The following is a 19,362-nucleotide window of genomic DNA, read 5'->3' as shown; positions in this document are numbered from 1 at the left end:
TTTCATTCAGAGGGTTCCTAAACCCAAAGCAAATTCTGAATCATGGGAAAGGGGACATCAAGTGAGTCTAAGTTAGGTCTTGTTTAACCTGACTATTTAAATGACTAAATTTTTCCTAGTGGGACAGTTTTGGTGGATAAAGGCAGCAGGTTTAATTAATAGGCAGCAGGTTTAAAACAAATACAAGGAAGATCTTCTTCATGCAGCACACAGTCAACTTGTGGAACTCCTTGCCTGAGGAGGTTGTGAAGGCTAGGACTATAACAGTGTTTAAAAGAGAACTGGATAAATTCATGGTGGTCAAGTCCATTAATGGCTATTAGCCAGGATGGGTAAGGAATGGTGTCCCTAGCCTCTGTTTTTCAGAGGATGGAGATGGATGGCAGGAGAGAGATCACTTGATCATTGCCTGTTAGGTCCACTCCCTCTGGGGCACCTGGCATTGGCCACTGTCAGTAGACAGGATACTGGGCTGGATGGACCTTTGGTCTGACCCGGTACGGCCGTTCTTATGTTATATCACAACTTTATATGGCTGAATCGTCATGCTGCCTGGGATTTTATACCAGGGAAATGTTCTGGAAGAAAGGTGATTTCTTTTTTTAATTTTTGATTGTTTGAGATGAGAATGAATTGATCTGTAATTGCATGGATGGAGAAAAAGTGAATAGGAATTTTAATAGAAGTAAAACTTCAACAGGATTTGAACTCCAGATCTTTGCAGTACAAAAGGAGACACTTTATCTGCTATTATTAGCATTACTATACACATTTCCAAGACACCACTCACCTTAGTATTTAGAGAAAGTCAAGAATCTTAAGAAGGGACTCATTCTCTTTCTCTTCCCCATATTTTGAAGCCACTTAGGAGCAAATGGATCTAGGCTGTTTACACCAGTGGTGAGCTGGAGCTGGTTCCCACCGGTTCGTGGGAACTGGTTGTTAAATTTAGAAGCCCTTTTAGAACCGGTTGTCCCACGTAGGACAACTGGTTCTAAAGGGGCTTTTAAATTTAACAACTGGTAAAGCTCCAGCAGCTCCCTGCCCTGCCCCCAGCCCCAGCTCACTTCTGCCTCCTCCCCTGAACATGGGAAGCTTTGGAGGGCTAAGAAGGGCTGTTTTGCGCAGCTGGGGGGGGAGCGAGGAGGGCTCCGGGGAGGGGCGGTGCGGCCCAGCTCCCTGACCTCGGCCAGGCGGCGCACCTCGGCCCCAGCTCTGGCTTCGGTCCTGGCTGGGTGGTGTGGCCCAGCTCTGGCCCCGGCGGCACGGCACGGCTCGGCCCCGGCTCCGGCCGGGCGCCCCGGTCCCAGCTCCTGCCGGGCAGTGCCCCTCAGTCCCAGCCCGGCTCTGGCAGCTTGACCCACCTCTGGCCCCGGCCCCAGCCAGGCACCCCAGCTCCAGCTTTGGTCCTGGCCGGATGGTGTGGCCCGGCTCTGGCCCCGGCGGCGCGGCACGGCCCTGGGGCCGGCCCGGGACCCCGGCCCTGGCTTCTGCCGGGCAGCATGGCTCAGTCCCGAACCAGCTCCGGCGGGGCGGCCCACCTCTGGCCCCAGCCCCAGCCAGGCACCCCGCCCCGGCTGTGGTCCTGGCCAGGTGGTGTGGCCTGGCTCTGGCCCGGCGGCGCGGCACAGCCCTGGCTCTTGCCGGGCGCCCCGGCCCTGGCTCCTGATGGGCAGCACAGCTCAGTCCCGGACTGGCTCTGGCAGTGCAGCCCACCTCTGGCCCGGCCCCAGCCAGGCACCCCGGCCCCGGCTTCGGTCGCAGCCGGGCGGCGTGCCCCAGCCCCGGCTCCGGTCCTGGTGGCGCAGCCCAGCTCTGGTCCTAGTGGCGCGGCCCGGTCCCGGCCCAGCTCCAGCCCTGGCTGGCTGGGCAGCGTGGCTCCGGCCCGGCCCCAACTCCGGCCAGGCATCTCCAGCCGAACGGCTCCAGCCCAGCCCAGAACCCCGGCCCGGCCTCCAGCGTGGTACGGAGGTAGGGAGCAGGGAGGGGATGTTGGAAGAGGGCAGGGGAGTTTGGAGGTAGGTGGATAGGGGTTGGGGCAGATAGGAGTCGGGCGGTCAGAGGGCAGGGAACAGGGGGATTGAATGGGGGCAAGAGTCCCAGGGGGCCATCAGGCATGAGAGGAGGGATTGGATGGGGCGGCAGGGGGCAGTCAGGGGACAGGGAAGGGGGGTGGATGGGGCAGGAGTCCCGGGGGGTGTGGTGTCAAGGAACGTGGGGGGTTGGATGGGGCAGGAGTCCCAGGGGGGAGCCACGACCCCCTTGAGGGGTGAGGAGGAGGGAACCGGTTGTTAATTTTTTGGCAGCTCACCCCTGGTTTACACCCCAGAGGTCATGCCATGGTTTAACAACTGGGGGCTGACTGCTGAAAGAGATGAGCAATATAACCTAGAGGCTATAAGATTTGGGCTCAGTTGGATTTCTGGTGGCAGTAAATTACCCGGTCCAATATCCTTTCTCCAACCTGTGCGCGTTCAAATCTCAGCTCTATCGCCCATTGTGTCCTTAATGAAAGCAGCTGCCCTGATGAAGTGAGGGAGGGGGCAGCCTTTGAGTTAGGTAGCCTATGTAGTACTTGAAAGAAAATGAGCAAGACCTTGAACTGTACCCCAGGATTGGATTAGCAGAGAGTAGAGTATTAGCGTAACATGCTCCTGCTGAGCTGTTCTGCTTAGCAGCTTGCGCTGTTGTGTGTTGCACCATCTCTAAATGATAGAAACTATCTCTTCTTTGTCAGGTAAAGGTAGAGCACATTGAAGCAATCCAGTTTCCTAGTGTGAAAAACCCTAATCACAGTGGCTAGCTCCGTATCTGGGGGCATGTCTTCACCAGAGAGTTAGCCTGCGCTATAGCCTGGGTCTTGCCCCAAACCCTTCTGCCGTCCACACAGAAAAAGCTCTAGCCTGGCATTAAGCCTGATTTATCAGGTACAGCTGAAGGTACAGGCTTGAGGTCGGGTTTTGCTTCAGCCTGGCCTGGCAACCCCCAATACTCTGCAGTGAGAACACTGGCTAATCATGCACAGGTGCGCTTAGCCCTCCAGTGCTATCCCACAATTCCACCCGGGCTGTGCTTTCTTGTCTAACATCTCCCTTTTTCTCCACTGCTTTTAAACCCCATGTTTGCCAGCTCCAGTTCTGCTGTGCTTCCACAGCATTTCGGTAGAGGTGCAATCCAAGAAATCCTTTTCCTGTGCTATCAGTTAGCTATAAGCTGGAGTGTGAGATCAGTAAAGACCATCACTTGGGGAAATGCCCCCAAATGACACCTTTATGTTTAGTGGACAGGAAAGAAACAGAGAGTCCGTCAGGTGCCCTATGTTATGGTGTGCAGACTGGATTCCTTAATGACAATCTTCATTAAAAGTAGGGCTGTCAATTAATCGCAGTTAACTCAAGCGATTAACTCAAAACAAATTAACTTGATTAAAAAAATTAATTGCAATAGCAGTTTTAATCGCACTGTTCAATAATAGAATACCAATTGAAATTTATTATAAATATTTTTGGGCGTTTTTCTACATTTTCACATTTTCTGCATTACAACACAGAATACAACGTATACTGTGCTCACTTTATATTGTTATTTCTGATTACAAATACTTGCACTGTAAAAAAGATAAATAAAAGAAATAGTATTTTTCAATTCACCTCATACAAGTACTGTAGTGCAATCTCTTTATAGTGCAAGTGCAACTCACAAATGTAGATTTACATTTGCACTTTTGTAGCTGGCATTGCAAGGTATTTACATGCCAGACATGCTAAACATTATTTTATTTATGCTTTGGCCATCATTCCAGAGGACATGCCTCCATGCTGATGACACTTGTTAAAAAAATAATGTGTTAATTACATTTGTGACTGAACTCCTTAAGGGAGAATTGTATGTCTCCTGGTCTGTGGTTTTACCCATATTCTGTCATATATTTCGTGTTATAGCAGTCTCGGATGACAACCTAGCACATGTTCGATTTAAGAACACTTTCGCTGCAGATTTGACAAAATGCAAAGAAGGTACCAAAGTGAGATATCTAAAGATAGCTACAGCACTCGACCCAAGATTCAAGAATCTGAAGTGCCTCCCAAAATCTGAGAGGGACGAGGTGTGGAACATGCTGTCAGAAGTCTTAAAAGAGCAACACTCCAATGCAGAAAGTACAAAACCCTAACCACCAAAAAAGAAAATCAACCTTCTGTTGGTGACATCTGACTAAGATGATGAAAATGAACGTGCGTCAGCCTACACTGCTTTGGATTGTTATCGAACAGTACCCGTCATCAGCATGGAAGCATGTCCTCTGGAATGGAGGTAGAAGCATGAAAGGGGCGTACAAATGTTTAGCGTATCTGGCATGTAAATACCTTGCAACGCCGGCTACCACAGTGCCATGCGAATGCCTGGTCTCACTTTCAGGTGACACTGTACATAAGAAGTGGACAGTATTATCTCCCGTAAATGTAAACAAACTTGTTTGTCTTAGCGATTGGCTGAACAAGAAGTAGGATTGAATGGACTTGCAAGCTCTAAAATTTTACATTGTTTTTTTTTGAGTGGTTATATAAAAATATAATAATGCTACATTTGTAAGTTGCATTTTAATGATAAAGAGATTTCATTACAGTACTTGTATGAGGTAAACTGAAAAATACAATTTCTTTTATTTTTATAGTGCAAATATTTGTAATAAAAATAATAATATAAAGTGAGCACTGTACACTTTATATTCTGTGTTGTAATTGAAATCAATATATGTGAAAATGTAGAAAACATCCAAAGATATTTAAATAAATGATATTTTATTGTTTAACGGTGTGATTAAAACTGTGATTAATCGTGATTAAAAAAATAATCTCATGATTAATCATGAGATTATTTTTTTAATTGTTTGACATCCCTAAGCAAAAGCTCTTGCTGCCAAATGCTGTTGGCTTTTGCCTTCAGACCTGTCAGCATTCATAATGAGCAAGTCCACTTGGAGGTTATTTACCCAAAGTATTGTTCCCATGTCAGTGCTACAGACAGCAGCTCCATGTTACGGGAGAGAGGGGGCACACCCTGCAAAGGCAATCATAGAGTGGCCAAGTTTAATGCATCACTAAGAACCATGTAATATGCCACCAGCAATCCATGCCAGCACATGGGCTAGTACAGCACCATTGTGGACACAGTTACAGGGGAAGTGCTTGCAGGGAGGACACTCCACTCATGCTAAGATAGTCCAGCTAATTGCAGTGAAGACATACCTTAAGAGGTTAGGACGCAGCCTCTTAGCCAGCTAAAGGTGAAAGAAGCTATTTCCAATCTACACGCTATCTGGGTAGCCATTAGGTTGTGCACCACCTTTACAGGGTGGCACGCACCCTCAATAGAGGGCGAAGTCACAATTTTCATTGGTTCCTTCAAATGCATCCCACGTCCCACCAGCATCGTCTTCTGAGTACGCATAAGATAGCTAACCCCTTCTGACACTGGAAGAGCAGTGAGACAGCACTGCACAACCTAGAGGAGAGGTAGAGCAGCAGAGTGTTGGGAGCACTTTGGCGACACTGTATTCCATATCATCTCACGATTTCACACAGCAGTCACACACGTGTGTAATAAGACAGGTGATAGGACTGAGACCTGAGGAACTGGGCCCGTGACAGCTCTCAGAAAGGAGTTGCTATCTGAGAGGAAGGAGCTAATGTAACTTAAGCAGCTTAATTTGACTCCATCTACCACTGGTGAGGTCCAACAGGTCAGTGACAGCTCATGATTGAATACATCAAATGCTGCCAATAGCATAATAGAGCTAAGTGTGGAAGTTTGGCCCCTGGAGAGTCTCCCGTCAGCATTACAAGTTTTGTCTTCGTGCCAAACCCATGTCTGAAGCGAGATTGGAAGGGCTCTTGGATCTCAGAAGAGGGGTTTGTACTGCTGGAGCTAGCCAGCCATCAGTTTCTAATGGATCATACCCAGGGAAGGAGCTGTTAGAGACAGGGCATTAGTTGGCACGTTTGTTGGCATCAGATGATGATTTCCTGAGCCCAGACCAGACCAGTGCATGTTTTTGGGATGCTGAGAGTATGTGATTTCAGAGGAAAGCATTGCAGGTCTCTGCTAGAAACAACCCGTTTGGGTTCCACGAGTCACAAAGGGAAAATGTCCCGGTTCACATTCCATGTCATGGCTTCCCCAGTGGCTTTCAGAATATTTGCTTGTAAAGCTGGCCTAAAATCAGTTGGGGAAGGAGATGTGGCTTCTTTCTTTGTCCCTGACTCTACTTCCCCAGAGCTCAGATGCATTCAGACTGACACTCACTCCGACTGTCAGACGCTATTCCACAAAGCAGTGCAATAGCTTGATGGAGATATTTATTTTATGTCTAGGCATTTTATCACCATAGGACCTCAATGTCCCAAGCTATCTGACTGCAACTAAACCTAGACCTGTGCAAGAGTCCAGATGTGACAGACTCCCTAGGTTTACGCAGTCTAACTATGACAGTTGAGAGTTTAAAGCGAGGTTTTTGGCGTCTGGAGTATGCCCCAAATACTTCCCCTAACACAACAGAAACCCTAGGAACAAATGACGTATTATAAATGTAATAAAAGCTAAAGAAGTCAAACACGTGTTCTAACTAAAGCCTAACGCATACGCATTTTCATGACAATCAGACTTCGTCTTACTGTGCGTCCCAAATGAAGAGTTTTCTACATTTTCTTCTATAAAGGTCTCCACTGGGCACATGTTAATGCTCCAGTAGCTGATATTAAGGGAACAGCCCAGATTCCCTGTCACACTGGGGCCTGTACAGGTAGCGGAGGTGCTCTCTTCCTTGGCTCAAGTCACAGCAATGCACAGTATGCCCCTCCTCCCCGCAGCCATCTGACTTTCTGCTGCTCTGGAGTGAAGCTTCACCCCCTCCTGCAGCACTGCAATGGCAACGTGTGCAGGAATGTCACACTCTCAGTCTGTTGCCTGGGCATCTTGCAAAAGCCCAAATCTTCACCTCTCTCCGTCCTCCTGGGAGCTGAACAGGCTTGCTGTTCCCTAGGTATCTGGCACACCACTAGATCATCACCACTGCCAATTAGACCAGCCACCCACTTGCATCCCTCCCCAATACAAATCCTCATAAGAATAAATAAACAGTGGAAATGCCAGCTGGTGCTTGGGAAGATCACTAGACAGCTATCTCCAATCCAATGCAATCAGCAACCAGTTACCTTACACAGGCCCAGAACAGACAAACAGCCTCACACAGAGCAAAGAAAGATCTGTAATCAGAAGACCCTTTGCCATCCACAGTCTTACTGCTGATGGGTCACCTGACTGGTCTGCATCACAGGCTCTTGGCTGGCTGACACTGCTGGACCAGGTGAGCTCACATTGTCTCATCTACCTAGGGTACTCTAGTCGTCACACACCCAGAGCAAAAGAGGGCAAATATGGAAGCAGAATAGCCATTCCCCTCTCTTCTGGGCAAAAAAGGCATGAAAAGTTCACTAAAAACAAAATCCTTTGAATGCATCTACTTAATCTGTTACTCCTGAAACTAGACTAACCTGAGAAATCTACAGACCTCCACACACCCACATGGTGATTAAGTTCACAAAACTCACTGTCTTGAAAGACTTTAACATCAGTGTAGATGTCGCTTCTGACAGGTTAGCCCAAGCCTCTTATCCTAACCTTCCACACTACGTTTCTCATAGGCATACTCTGAACCAACAGACACCTGGACACACTGCAACCTGAATCCTAATGCTGGACATGAACATTAGTAATGCAAGAACCACCCAGTTCCAGTAGCACCACGTCCTCCTCTAGGAGGAAATAACTCCCCTTATTGCAAGATAGTAAGAAACCCACCCAACCCCCACTATGGTCTGCCCCCCAAAAAACTCTTGGACTTGGCCAGATTCCAGAACTTAATTATGGAAAACTCTACCCTGCCAAGAGGCCACAGAGAAGAGTCAATCAAGCAATACAACCACTATCTCTGATGGCTGCTATAAAGCACTCCCACCCACCCCGTCGCGCACACAGATTGCCACCGTTCTTGAATGATCTATGACAGAAAAAGACGGGAGAAAGAAAGCTTAAGCATGAGAGATGAAAAAATGAAGTCTGATACACACAAATTCAGACCAACTTTCCTAAAAACCTCCATCATTGCTATGAAGGAGGCAAAGAGAGCATACCTCTTCCTTGCCACCACAGACAGCAGATTTACACCCCACAGAGCCTACTGTTGTGTGAGATTACTTTTCCACATAGAGAAGATCACCCACATATGGAATTACTTCACAGATCACCAGGAACAAGCAGAAAGTGGGACCACTTCGGACATCGGCGAGAGCTGAGGGAATAACTGGTTATTTAGTTCGGTGACCAAACCAAGATATCAAAAAAACAAAAAAAAATGGTTTGTTTCAAACTGAAAATGAATATTTTGGTTTTTCTCGATAAAACGAAACAGTGAAAAAGTTTAGTTTTGGTCAAACTAACTGTTTGAACTTCCTTTCAAAATGGTGTTTTGAAACAAAATGTTTCATTTCAAAACAAAATGTTGAAATGGGTCATTTAGACTTTTAAGAATTTTTTCCCCTCTGTTTTATTGAGCTGAAACTATATGACAAATTTTACACAAATTTGCCAATAGACTCAAACGCCCCGAAACTGCATTATTCAGTGAATTTACTATTGGACTGAAAACTTTCACCCAGCTCTGTAAGCTAATCTGAGGGAAGAGTAGAAAGGACAGTTTCAATTTTTGATCCTGCACCTTGAAACATCCCAGAGCATTTTACCAACTTCACAAACAGGAATTATTCCATCTAGTGCTGGGTAATAGCTGCCTGTGGGGTGGTATCCAACAACAATTCACCAGTACTCCCAAACTCCACAGAATCACTTAGAATGGGAAATGAAGAAGAGTACCCTCATGGATTGAAACCTGAGGAGAAATGAATTAGGCATAATGCCAACCTGGATGCTAGGGTCAATATCCCAACTCTTACTTAAGTAGATCTACAGTGAGATGGGAATGTTTCATCTGAAAAATAGCATGTCTCTACCACTGCTCCCACTAGCACTGAGCTGGGACACTGAGTTGATTGTCTGACATTAATATCGAAGAGGAATAAACATCTGGGTTTGACATAATCAGCCAGTGGATGACACCTGAGGAACACTTATCTGACATTACAGCTATTATACTCCCTCTATAACCCCCTATTTACTATCCAAGTCGTTATCCTAGTGGTTCATGGTGTTTCAATGGTGTTCAGAGGCGACATCAAATAGCAGAAGACAATGATCATTATGCATGTCACAAAAGACACTGCTGTTTCCGTGGGGTCCTTGTCATAACTCATTCCTTCTCCAGCTGCCTGGATGTGTGGGGTGACTAATGATAGAAAAGGCCCCTTCCAAGCACTGAGCCACCCCAGAACAAGAAAGGCTGCATCCATTCATTCCTAGGCATTTGGAGTGTCAAGTCATTATTGTCCTACCAGCATGTGTCACAATGCAGAGCAGCACACGGGGCTACGAAGCCCACACACCTGCACTGAGCTCCCCAGGCTTTACTAATGGAAAGTCAGCTTGTGGGATACATTTTCTGCCCCCCACATGGCTGTCCCTGGACAGCCCCAGTTCAGTCCTTCTGTGCAGACCTCCAGAATGATGGAAAATGAGGATTAGGGAGGAGATTGTCTTGCTGAAATTGTTCTCTTCTTGCTCATCTCATGCTCTAAGCCTCTGACAGCATTTCAGGGCATGCTGGTGCATCCATGGTTCATCACCATGGAGACAAGAAGCTCTGCTTCTCTTCAATCCCCAGCTAATGGGTTTCATTAAACTCTCATATCCTCGGAGAGAAGTAAAACGGTTACGTTGCTGTCCACACGCACCCGACCATGCACTCACAGGTCAGCCATACCCTGCACTCAGAGCCGCACCCTGCACTCACACACAAAACATCCATACCCCGCACTCACAGAGCTCAGCCATACCCTGCACTCACACACAGCTCAGCCACACCCAGCACTCACAGCCACAGTCTTCGCTCACATACAGCACATGTACACCTCGCCCTCACACTCAGCTCAGCCACACCCTGCACCCACAGCCACACCCTGCACACCCACACAACACATCCACACCTCGCACTCACACTCAGCTCAGCCACACCCTGCACCCGCAGCCACACCCTGCACACCCACACAAAACACATCCACACCTTGCACTCACACTCAGCTCAGCCACACCCTGCACCCGCAGCCACACCCTGCACCCACACAAAACACATCCACACCTCGCATTCACACTCAGCTCAGCCATAGCCTGCACTCACAGCCATACCCCGCACTCATTCACAGCACATCCACACCTCACACTCAGCTCAGCCACACCCCGCACACACTGTCACAGCCTGCACTCACACAGAGCTCAGCCACACTCCGCACTCACAGTCATGCCCTGCACTCACATACTGCCCAGGCACAGCCTGCTCTCCCAGCCACACCCCACACTCCTAGCCACATCCCCCACTCACACACAGCTCAGTCACCCCCTGCACTCTCACACACAAAGATCAAACACACATAGCAACATCCTATACTCACCTCACTCTCTCACACGCAGGCAATGGCTTCACTTGGATCTGGGGGTGTGATTCCCAGCTCACACTAGGTCCCATCAAGCTAGCATGCTGAAGATAGAAATGTACCCACGGTAGCACAGACAGTAGCAAGAGGTAACATGGACTAGCCACCTCAGGTGCCCCCTCAGCATGGCTAGTCTGAGCTGCTGCTTACCCCTGCCCAAGCTGCACTGCTCTGTTTAGCATGCTAGCTCTAGGAGAGCTAGCACGAGTATGTCTATTTAGGAATCACACCCCTAGCTCTAACTGTAGACACAGCCGCACACATGTCATAGCCACGCCCATGCCCTATATCCTGATCCACAAGCTCCATAGCTAACCAGCCAGTAGCACACACCCCTATGCCCCGCCTACCAGCACTCTCCCTGTGTGCCCACACCCTACACCTCAAACACCCCCCAACCTGACATCCAAACTATACATCACACACTCGCTCCCCTCCCGTCAGCTCCCCCCAGGAACACAATGATCCAGACCATTTTCCCTGACAGCTTTTGGCATCAAATGGCAGCAGCCAGTCCTTCCTGCCCTCATTGCTCTGCCCCACCGCGAGATGGCTCAGCTGCTCAGCCAGAACCACCCAAGTAAAAGCCCGCAAGAGAAGAAAACACTCCAGTTCAGCCTCTTGCTGCCCCTGCTCCACGCCCTGCTGCCAACGCCACTTCCCAGTTCAGGATTTATCTGTACACCAGTTGTCCCTGGCCGCTGCAGCTTCACAGGCTCCTCCAGAAGCTCATGAGGCATATGTCACTACAACACTCTGAACTCTCCAGCCAAAGGAGATGCCATTCCTGGCTTTAAAAGAGATCCCAGCACTGTGGCTGACTCAGACCAGCCCTTGAAAGACCCCCTAGACTGTGTTTTCCAGTCATATTGTGCTGACTGTCCCTGTCTAGGTGGGGCTGAGGAGCCAGACAAGAATAGAGAGAGCAAAGTACATGTGTAGTGCTAGTAGTGATGGAACTATAAGTGCTTTGGCTGGCTACTTGGAGCAACCGCCCTCCATGATGATCCTGTGGTACCAAGACAGCGTCCCATCTCGGTGACTCAGCATATCGTCACCCCCAAACACAAAGCAGCATGTGGCACTGCATCAATCAGAACTGCAAGACACGAGTGACAATGCAGGTCCAGACACCCCAAGTGGAGAACAGGGGAGTTGAACCCCAAAGAATAAGCAGCTGAGTCAACTGGTTGGAGCTAATGGTATTGTGTTATAAAAATGTATCGAGTAAGGTCTTTTATTAAAGCTTGTATCTGAACTTAATGATCATTATGAGACATGTACAGGGCATGGTTATGAATTCATGTATATATAGAGAACTGAGCTCATAAACTTCAGCTCCACCTCACAGCAGGGCAGTGAGCAATCAGAGAAGACGAGGTACCCTCCAAATCAGGTATTTACACAAAACCAGACAAGTAATGAATAATGATCCATTGAACAATCTAGGAAAAGACAATGCTGGGCCACTGAAGTTAGTGGAAAGACATCAAGAGACCTGAGGATTTCCCCACTTTGAATATCTATAATGACTGAAGAAAATAAACCTGCAAATCTCTTAAATATGGATGGGGTTGGAAGTAAAAGGCATTCAGAACTTGAGGGACAGCCTGTAGGCGGGAAGCTATCCATGAAAGGCTGGTGGGTACGCTGGGAAATTGTTCAGTGGTAATAGATAACTTGTATTAGCGAAGAGATTTTATCTAATACAGAAGTGTAAAGTCTGAGGTTACATCTTTTATGTTTCTTTTCTGAGTAACCGGTATGTGTTTGCTCTCCCCTACTATTTCAGCTCTGAATCTGTGGTTTTTCTAGTAAATAAACCTTGTGTTTATTTTTATCCCAAGCAGGTCTCAGTGTGCAAACTGTGTGGAGTGTGGGAGTCAAAGCAACTGATAACTGGGGCGGCTGGTTTCACACCTTTGTGGTGGGGGAGCAAACCAGAGGGGAAAGGTCTGAATGTCTGGTAGTTAAGAACTTAGGGATGATAGATTTGGGGAGACTTGGCACTGAAATGGCCATTGGGGTCACCCTGCCAGGAGTAACTGGGCTGGTGGAAGCCAGGATGAGACCTTGTGCTTGAGGGCAGGCTGGTGGTGTTAGCGCTTTCAGCCACAGCAGCACAGCATTAAGATACCCCAAGGTTACAGGGCAGGTGGTGACAGAACCCCTTCCTGGTCTGGGTGAGCCTCCAACCACCACAATGAGGCAGTAGCCGCTGGCTGTATGGCACCAGAGAGGGAGCCCGTTACACTGTATCTCTTGCTTAGCACAGCTTGGGAGATTCAGGAAGGCTGGAAATGGGCTGAGTTTTCACATCATACCAGAGGCTGGAATGAGTAACAGAGCCCAGCAGCCCATCTGCTAGGCAAATGACCAACTGTGTGACCAATCTCTGGCACCCTCCTCCCCTGGGGAAGCTGCTGAGATGTGCAGAACTGGTGTGCTGAGGATTAGTAGGGAAGGTGGTGTGGAGGGCAGAAGTCTGTGTCATGCACTAAGCCCAGTAGAGAGAATGTCCAGAAGGGCGAGACAAAGCCAATTCTAAACCTAGTGTTTTCTTCTTTGGAAAAGTAAACGTCTGGTGAGACTGGGGCCATGTCAAGGGAACTGTGCACGATCAATAACTTCAAGTGGCATTTGAAGCTCCAGAGACACTTATACCATAATACAAAACATCCTGCCCAGACCAAAAGAGGACTGGCCAGCAGCAGTGCAATCACATTGATGAGTTGGGAGGGACCAGGAGGCATGAGATACATTAGTCTTGCTGATACAGCTGCATGGGGGTGGGGGGGGACTTCCTTACTCCACTAGTGGCTGCACTTCTGAGCAGGCAGCCATGGAGGGAACAATGAAGCTATGAGTGAGTTCACAGCTATTCATAGATTCCAAGGCCAGAAGGGACCATTGTGATCATCTAGCCTGACCTCCTGTACAGCATAGGCAGTAGAGCTTCCCCAACATAATTCCTAGAGTGTATCCTTCAGAAAAACATCCCATTGTGATTGAACGGTTGTCACGGATGGAGAATTCACCGTGACCCTGGGGAAATTGTTCCAGTAGTTAATTCCTCTCACTGTTAAAAACGTACACCTTATTTCCAGTCTGCATTTGTCTAGCTTCTACTTGCAGCCATTGGATCGTGTTAGACCTTTCTCTCCTTGATTAAAGAGCCCAGTATGAAATATTTGTTCCCCATGCAGGTACTTAGAGATTGTCATCAAGTTATCCCTTAATGTTTGGATAGCTCAGTGGTTTGAGCATTGGACTGCTAAACCTAGGGTTGTGAGCTCAATCCTTAAGGGGGCTGTTTAGGGATCTGGAGCAAAAATCTGTCTGGGAATTGGTTCTGCTTTGAACAGGGGGTTGGACTAGATGACCTCCTGAGGTCCCTGATATTCTATGATTCTCTTTGCTAAGTTAAATACACTGAGCTCCTTGAGTCTATCTACCCCAGCTTCTACTGTTAACACATCCCAGGATCACTTGAGCCCTTTTGGCCACAGCGCCGCACTGGGAGCTCATGTTCAGTGGATTATTTACCGCAACTCCCAAATCTTTTTCAGGGTCTCTGCTTCCCAGGAGAGAGTCCTGCATCCCCTACTATGGCCTACATACTTCGTATCTAGATGTCTACATTTACAGTTAGACATGTTAAAAAAACACATTCTTTACTTGTGCCAATTTACTGAGCGATCCAGATCATTCTGTCCTCTTCATTTTGCGTCATCTGCAAACTTGATCAGTGATGATTTTATGTTTTCTTCCAGGTCAATGATACAAATGTTAAGTAGCTTATGGACAAAAACAGATCCCTTTGGGACCCCACTAGAAACACTATTGCACACCAAGCCTTCCCCGGGAGGAGTCACTGAAGGGAAACCTGAAGGAGGGCTGAGCATGAGGAAGCTCCCAAATACCCCAGTGCTAACCCAAGAGCAACCAATGATTGGGTCAGGACCCAGCAGCGTTAACAGGGGCTAATGGACCCAAAAGAAGGGGAAAGCAGCTTGCTTACCCGGAAAGCACTCCCAGGACAAGGTTAAGAACAAAGAAGGAGCCGATGATGATGAGGGGGATGAAGTACAGCCAGTTCCAGGTGGCTCCTAAGGCATCATTGGTCTGAAAGGGAAAAAAACAACAATGTTACACTGTGTTCCACCTCTGTGTGACCATGAAGGGCTCCGGTTACTTCATCCCCCAGGATCTATAACCACGGCCCTGTGTGCCCCCGGGATTCCACAGCCACGGAGCGTTCTGCAGAATCCTGCATGTTGCCCAAGTGCCATAGAACTGACTATGCCACCCTCCCACCCCATGTAATTCATTGAAGTTGCCATTTGGTACCCAGCACTGGATGGGAGCCTTTGCCTCCTGCCTCCACCCTGCCTGTGCTGTCCTGTACTGTCCTTGTCAGGTGCAGTTCACCAGCACAGGCCCCCTTGTACAGCACTTTAAAGGGCAGAGCAGGAGCCAGAGAGGGAGAAACTGGCTTGGCATCTTCCTGTCCTGAGCCAAGAGCACATCCAGACCTACCCTGATCCAACCAGGCGGAGACACTTATACACCTTGGAGAGGTGTTGTTTGGAGCTCTCACCACTAGGCTGGATTAAGCTGAGGAGCCGTGCCATGCTCAGACAGCTCTGCTCCCCACTCTACCCTGATGGATATGGGCAGGGGGCTGGGGAGCCGGGGTAGCTGCAGAGCGGCACCACAGCAGGCCTGAGAAAGAGAACTGAGGCATCGGAGGGAAGCTGCTCTAAACTGGCTCAGCTGCCCTTGTTTCCCCATGGAATGTGAAGCAGTCACCTGCAGTGGGAGTGAGGGGCTGGGTTCAGAGCTGGGCCAGATGGTGGCAAGGTTGAGAAGGGAACTGGAGCTGGGAGCATTAGAACTGGCCTTCATGGAAAGCACTGAGCGCCCAGCACAGAACAAGTTACATGGTACTGAGCTGCTGCTGGCTTATGAGCTTCCTGGACAGTCAATGCTCCAAGCTCTGCATGCCGAGCCGCACCAGCCTGGAGGGAAAGAGAGCGGTCAGTGCCTCTGACACTGCACACAGTGGCATAAAGTCAGAATCCCGGCTCTAGCGGAGGAAGAGTCTTTATCCCAAATCTTTACACAAACATCAGGAGCTGGGCATTTGGGGGGTTGCATGCAAACTCTTCCAGAGTCTCAGTTCCTCTGCTTCTGCTCCAGTGATTCTCCCTAAGCCGCTCCCTCCAGCCATGTCCAAAGGGAAGGGAGGTGAGCTAAACTGATTCATTAGCTGGCCTGGCTCCTGGCAGCAGGCTGTCTGCTGAGCTGGGCTGGGCTGCAAAGGGGACGGATACTGCAGGCCATGGGCTGGAGGCTGCGCCAGAGAATTTAGTAGGCCTCACCCCACAATACCTGGGGCCTTGGCTATAGCACTGCCTTACTGAAGCACAAGTCAAATAACAAACAAATGAATATTGCTCATATCTGTGTCTCCTGGAATAGAACTAATGCGGCTGGAAGCCCACGCCAGGCATGGGCCACTGGCTGGGATGGAGAGAATGGCACCAAGTTAGCTGCAGGAGGTCAGACTAGATGATCATAATGGTTCCTTCTGGTCTGAAAGTCTATGAGCCTATGAGCTGGAGTATGGCCACAGACACTACCAGTCCTACCAAGCAATGTTTCATCTTGATCCAAATAAAGGATGGAGAATCGTACCCTGAGACAGAGTGTCTCAGCAGGCCACACCTTGGCATATTAGAGAAGGCAGATGCCATCTGCTCCATTATAAGCAAACCAGGGGAGGTTCTCAGTCTCCTTACACCAGGGGTTCTCAGACTTTTGTACTGGTGACCCCTTTCACATAGCAAGCCTCTGAGTGCGACCCCCCCTTATACATTAAAAACATTTTTTATATATTTAACACCATTATAAATGCTGGAGGCAAAGCGGGGTTTGAGGTGGAGGCTGACAGCTCGCAACCCCCCATGTAATAACCTCACGACCCCCTGAGGGGTCCCGACCCCCAGTTTGAGAACCCCTGCCTTACACATTGCAAATGCTGCCCTCCGAGGGGCAGAACGGGCAGCTGCCAGCATCTGCCTGAGCCAGTCACCTCAGAGGATCTCAGAGAGTCCTCCCCTGCCCCACACGACAGTAGCACGCTCTCGGTGCTCCTCGCTCAGTAAAGACAGGGATTCACAGTGCCAAACCCAGGCTGAAATGTTGTGCCTCTCCCCTTTCCTCCTCCACCAGTCCCAGAGTGCCATCTCCAAGCTGGGTTAAAAACTCTTCCTCCCCACAGAGCCTGGATTCTAGCTATACACCGTCATAGGCAGTGCCAAGCGTTGGCACCCGGCCCTCTGTCACCTCCCCTCCAGCCCGCCACAGCTGACCAGACTTGGGGACACAGACACTGTTCATCCCCACATCATGACCTGACAGGTGGGTGGATGGGGACACATTTCCTCCTCTCTCCCCGCTATAATCACACCTATCATTGTAATGGCCTCCCGCGAGCGACCGGCCCGTGGATGGGTGGGAGGTCAGGTTTCACATTACAATTAAGGAAGAGATAAGCCCAGAGCAAAATACCAAATCCAAACACCCTTGGATTCTGGAGAAGTTTCCATCTCATCCAAACACAGCAGCTGGACCCATCCTTCTCTCTGAGGAGGTAAGGCCTGAGGCCATGCACAGAGCAGAATGTGTAAGGTTTCTCTCTTTGCACATTCCTGCCTGACCTCATTTGGGGCTCCCTTGTGTTTTGCCCGCACCATGCTAAACAATACAAAACGCACAGTGTTTGCATCTGTGAGGCGTGACCTGGGTTCAGAAGGAAGAATTATATGCAATGAAGTTGGCATCTCAGCTAGAGGTTGCCAACCTTTGCCCTTCCAGTTCGGAGTTATTCCAAGCACACATCTAGTCTGACCGTGTCATTGTAAATAGCATATCAACCGTGTTGCATCATGGCCTCACTGGTGAGACTTAGAGGAACAGACAGAGAAGATGCCAGCGCCCAGGAGAGCACTAACCACAGGGCCAAACCATATCAGCTTAAAAGGCTTCTAGCGAGCATTGCTCCATGACATCTCAATACAATTATTTACTGAGCCTTTTAATAAAGCAGTGCCCCCTCTCCACCTCCCTGCCACTTCTCAGTTCCCATTCGTCCTCTTGTCAAGTCATCTGCGCATGACGCCGGCCTGAGCAGTGATGCGGCAGAACGTGACCGTCTGAGGGAGGTGGCATCAATCTTGTTGGAATGAACGATTCTTTTTTTCCTAATGCTAATTAAGCCCTCATCTTCATCTGAGTCATCTGCAGCGCATCTCCAGATCGGCCAGTGTAGGGACCACTGTGAGTCTCTTCAAAAAGAAATGTTAAAGTAATCTCCAAAGACTGGAAGAGCAAGCAAAAAAAAGAAAAAAATCTGCGGGGGGGGGGGGACCCTCTTAACAGGAGATGAGAAATTGCTGGCTAAAACCCCTGAGCTGTGACATTGCTTCCTCACTTTCTGTGCCCCCCAGCCCTGCCCTGCCCTGCCTCCCAAAGGCTTTTAATGAAAGTGACTCCAATGCACTAAATGCTCCTGAAAAGACTGAATCAAGGCTTTGAAGCAGCACCTGCCGTCAGCCCAGAACAGACTGTGACACTGAGTGTTGGGAGGTAGTAAGAAAGGGCCAGATGGGACTACATCCACCATCCAGGAGCCCTCCTGCTCGCGAACGTGGGCCTAATAATCCAGTGCCCTGCACCCGACAGCCATTTCTCCAGTGCTAAGTGGGTGGAAAACACGCCCGAATCAGAAGGAGGCTCCTCTCCAAGCCAGCTGCCCAGCCTTCTCCTGCCACGGAGGCAGGCAGCCCATTCTCTGATCCCTCCCAAGACAGCGCCACTGTACGTCGCTGCCTGTCTCTCTGCCCTAAGACCTGCCTGCTGATGCTCCCAGGCTTTGTGTCACTCTCTTGTTGTCTCTGCCTCGCTTTCCTCACCTGCAGACTCTAATTACTGAGAGTGACACACAAACGAGAGAGGGATCATGACAGACGGTGAAAGCAGCTTGGGGGCGGTGGTGCACCTGTGCCGGGAAAATGGTCTCAATTACCAGCAATTTCATCCGTGACGCAGCGGCAATGTTTTCTTTGACGAACCTGCCCAGCTGGGGGTGGTGCCACCTCCTCTTGAAGTAAACAGTCACACATGGCAATTATCATATTAACCTCCGGAGGGGAGCGCGGGAGAAATGGGCGGATGGATGAGGAGGCGGTGGTGGAGGGGGGATTAGAACCCATGTCTCTCCATGCTTTGCAGGCAGTGCAAAGAGGGGCATCTCCTGCCTTTCCCAAGTCCTTTGGGGAAGATGCGAAATGAAAGCCAGATGAGAGGAGAAGCCCAGTTCATAAAGCACTGGAAAAATGGAAGCAAAGCTCCCATCTCTCCAAAGGCATCTGCCCTCAGCCAGGCTGGGCTTGGGTGCGAGGCAGAGGTTCATTCCCCCTCCAGTCCTTCACACGTCTCTCCAAAGGGCCCTGCATTTTGAGAGCTTCCCTTGGTATCCTCCCTTCCCAGCATGTCCCTGTGCCCTGCTGCTCACCATGGCTTGGAAAGATGGATCCGGGGAGCAATCCCTTCCCTGCCCCTACTGACAAGCACCACGATTCCTCCCAATGGCCTAACTCTTATAACAGCCCCCGCCCCGCTGTGGTAACAAGCAGTC

General features: G+C 49.3%; 1 protein-coding gene across 3 annotated transcripts in view; it reads right to left on the bottom strand.

Moving 5' to 3' along the window:
- The window catches only part of CACNA1E (calcium voltage-gated channel subunit alpha1 E), a 269,347-nt gene that overhangs the window by 106,409 nt on the left and 143,576 nt on the right, over window positions 1-19,362 (bottom strand). For all 3 annotated transcript variants that reach the window (XM_039483760.1, XM_039483761.1, XM_039483762.1), the window contains exon 9: window positions 14,680-14,783. In XM_039483760.1, the coding sequence (XP_039339694.1) occupies window positions 14,680-14,783 (104 nt within the window). The remainder of the gene's footprint in view (window positions 1-14,679; window positions 14,784-19,362) is intronic.

Source organism: Mauremys reevesii, linkage group 8, assembly GCF_016161935.1.
Source record: "Mauremys reevesii isolate NIE-2019 linkage group 8, ASM1616193v1, whole genome shotgun sequence".
NCBI classification, from domain to species: Eukaryota; Metazoa; Chordata; order Testudines; family Geoemydidae; genus Mauremys; species Mauremys reevesii.
The sequence above is the reverse complement of the archived record's forward strand: the minus strand, read 5'-3'. Positions and strand labels throughout refer to the sequence as shown.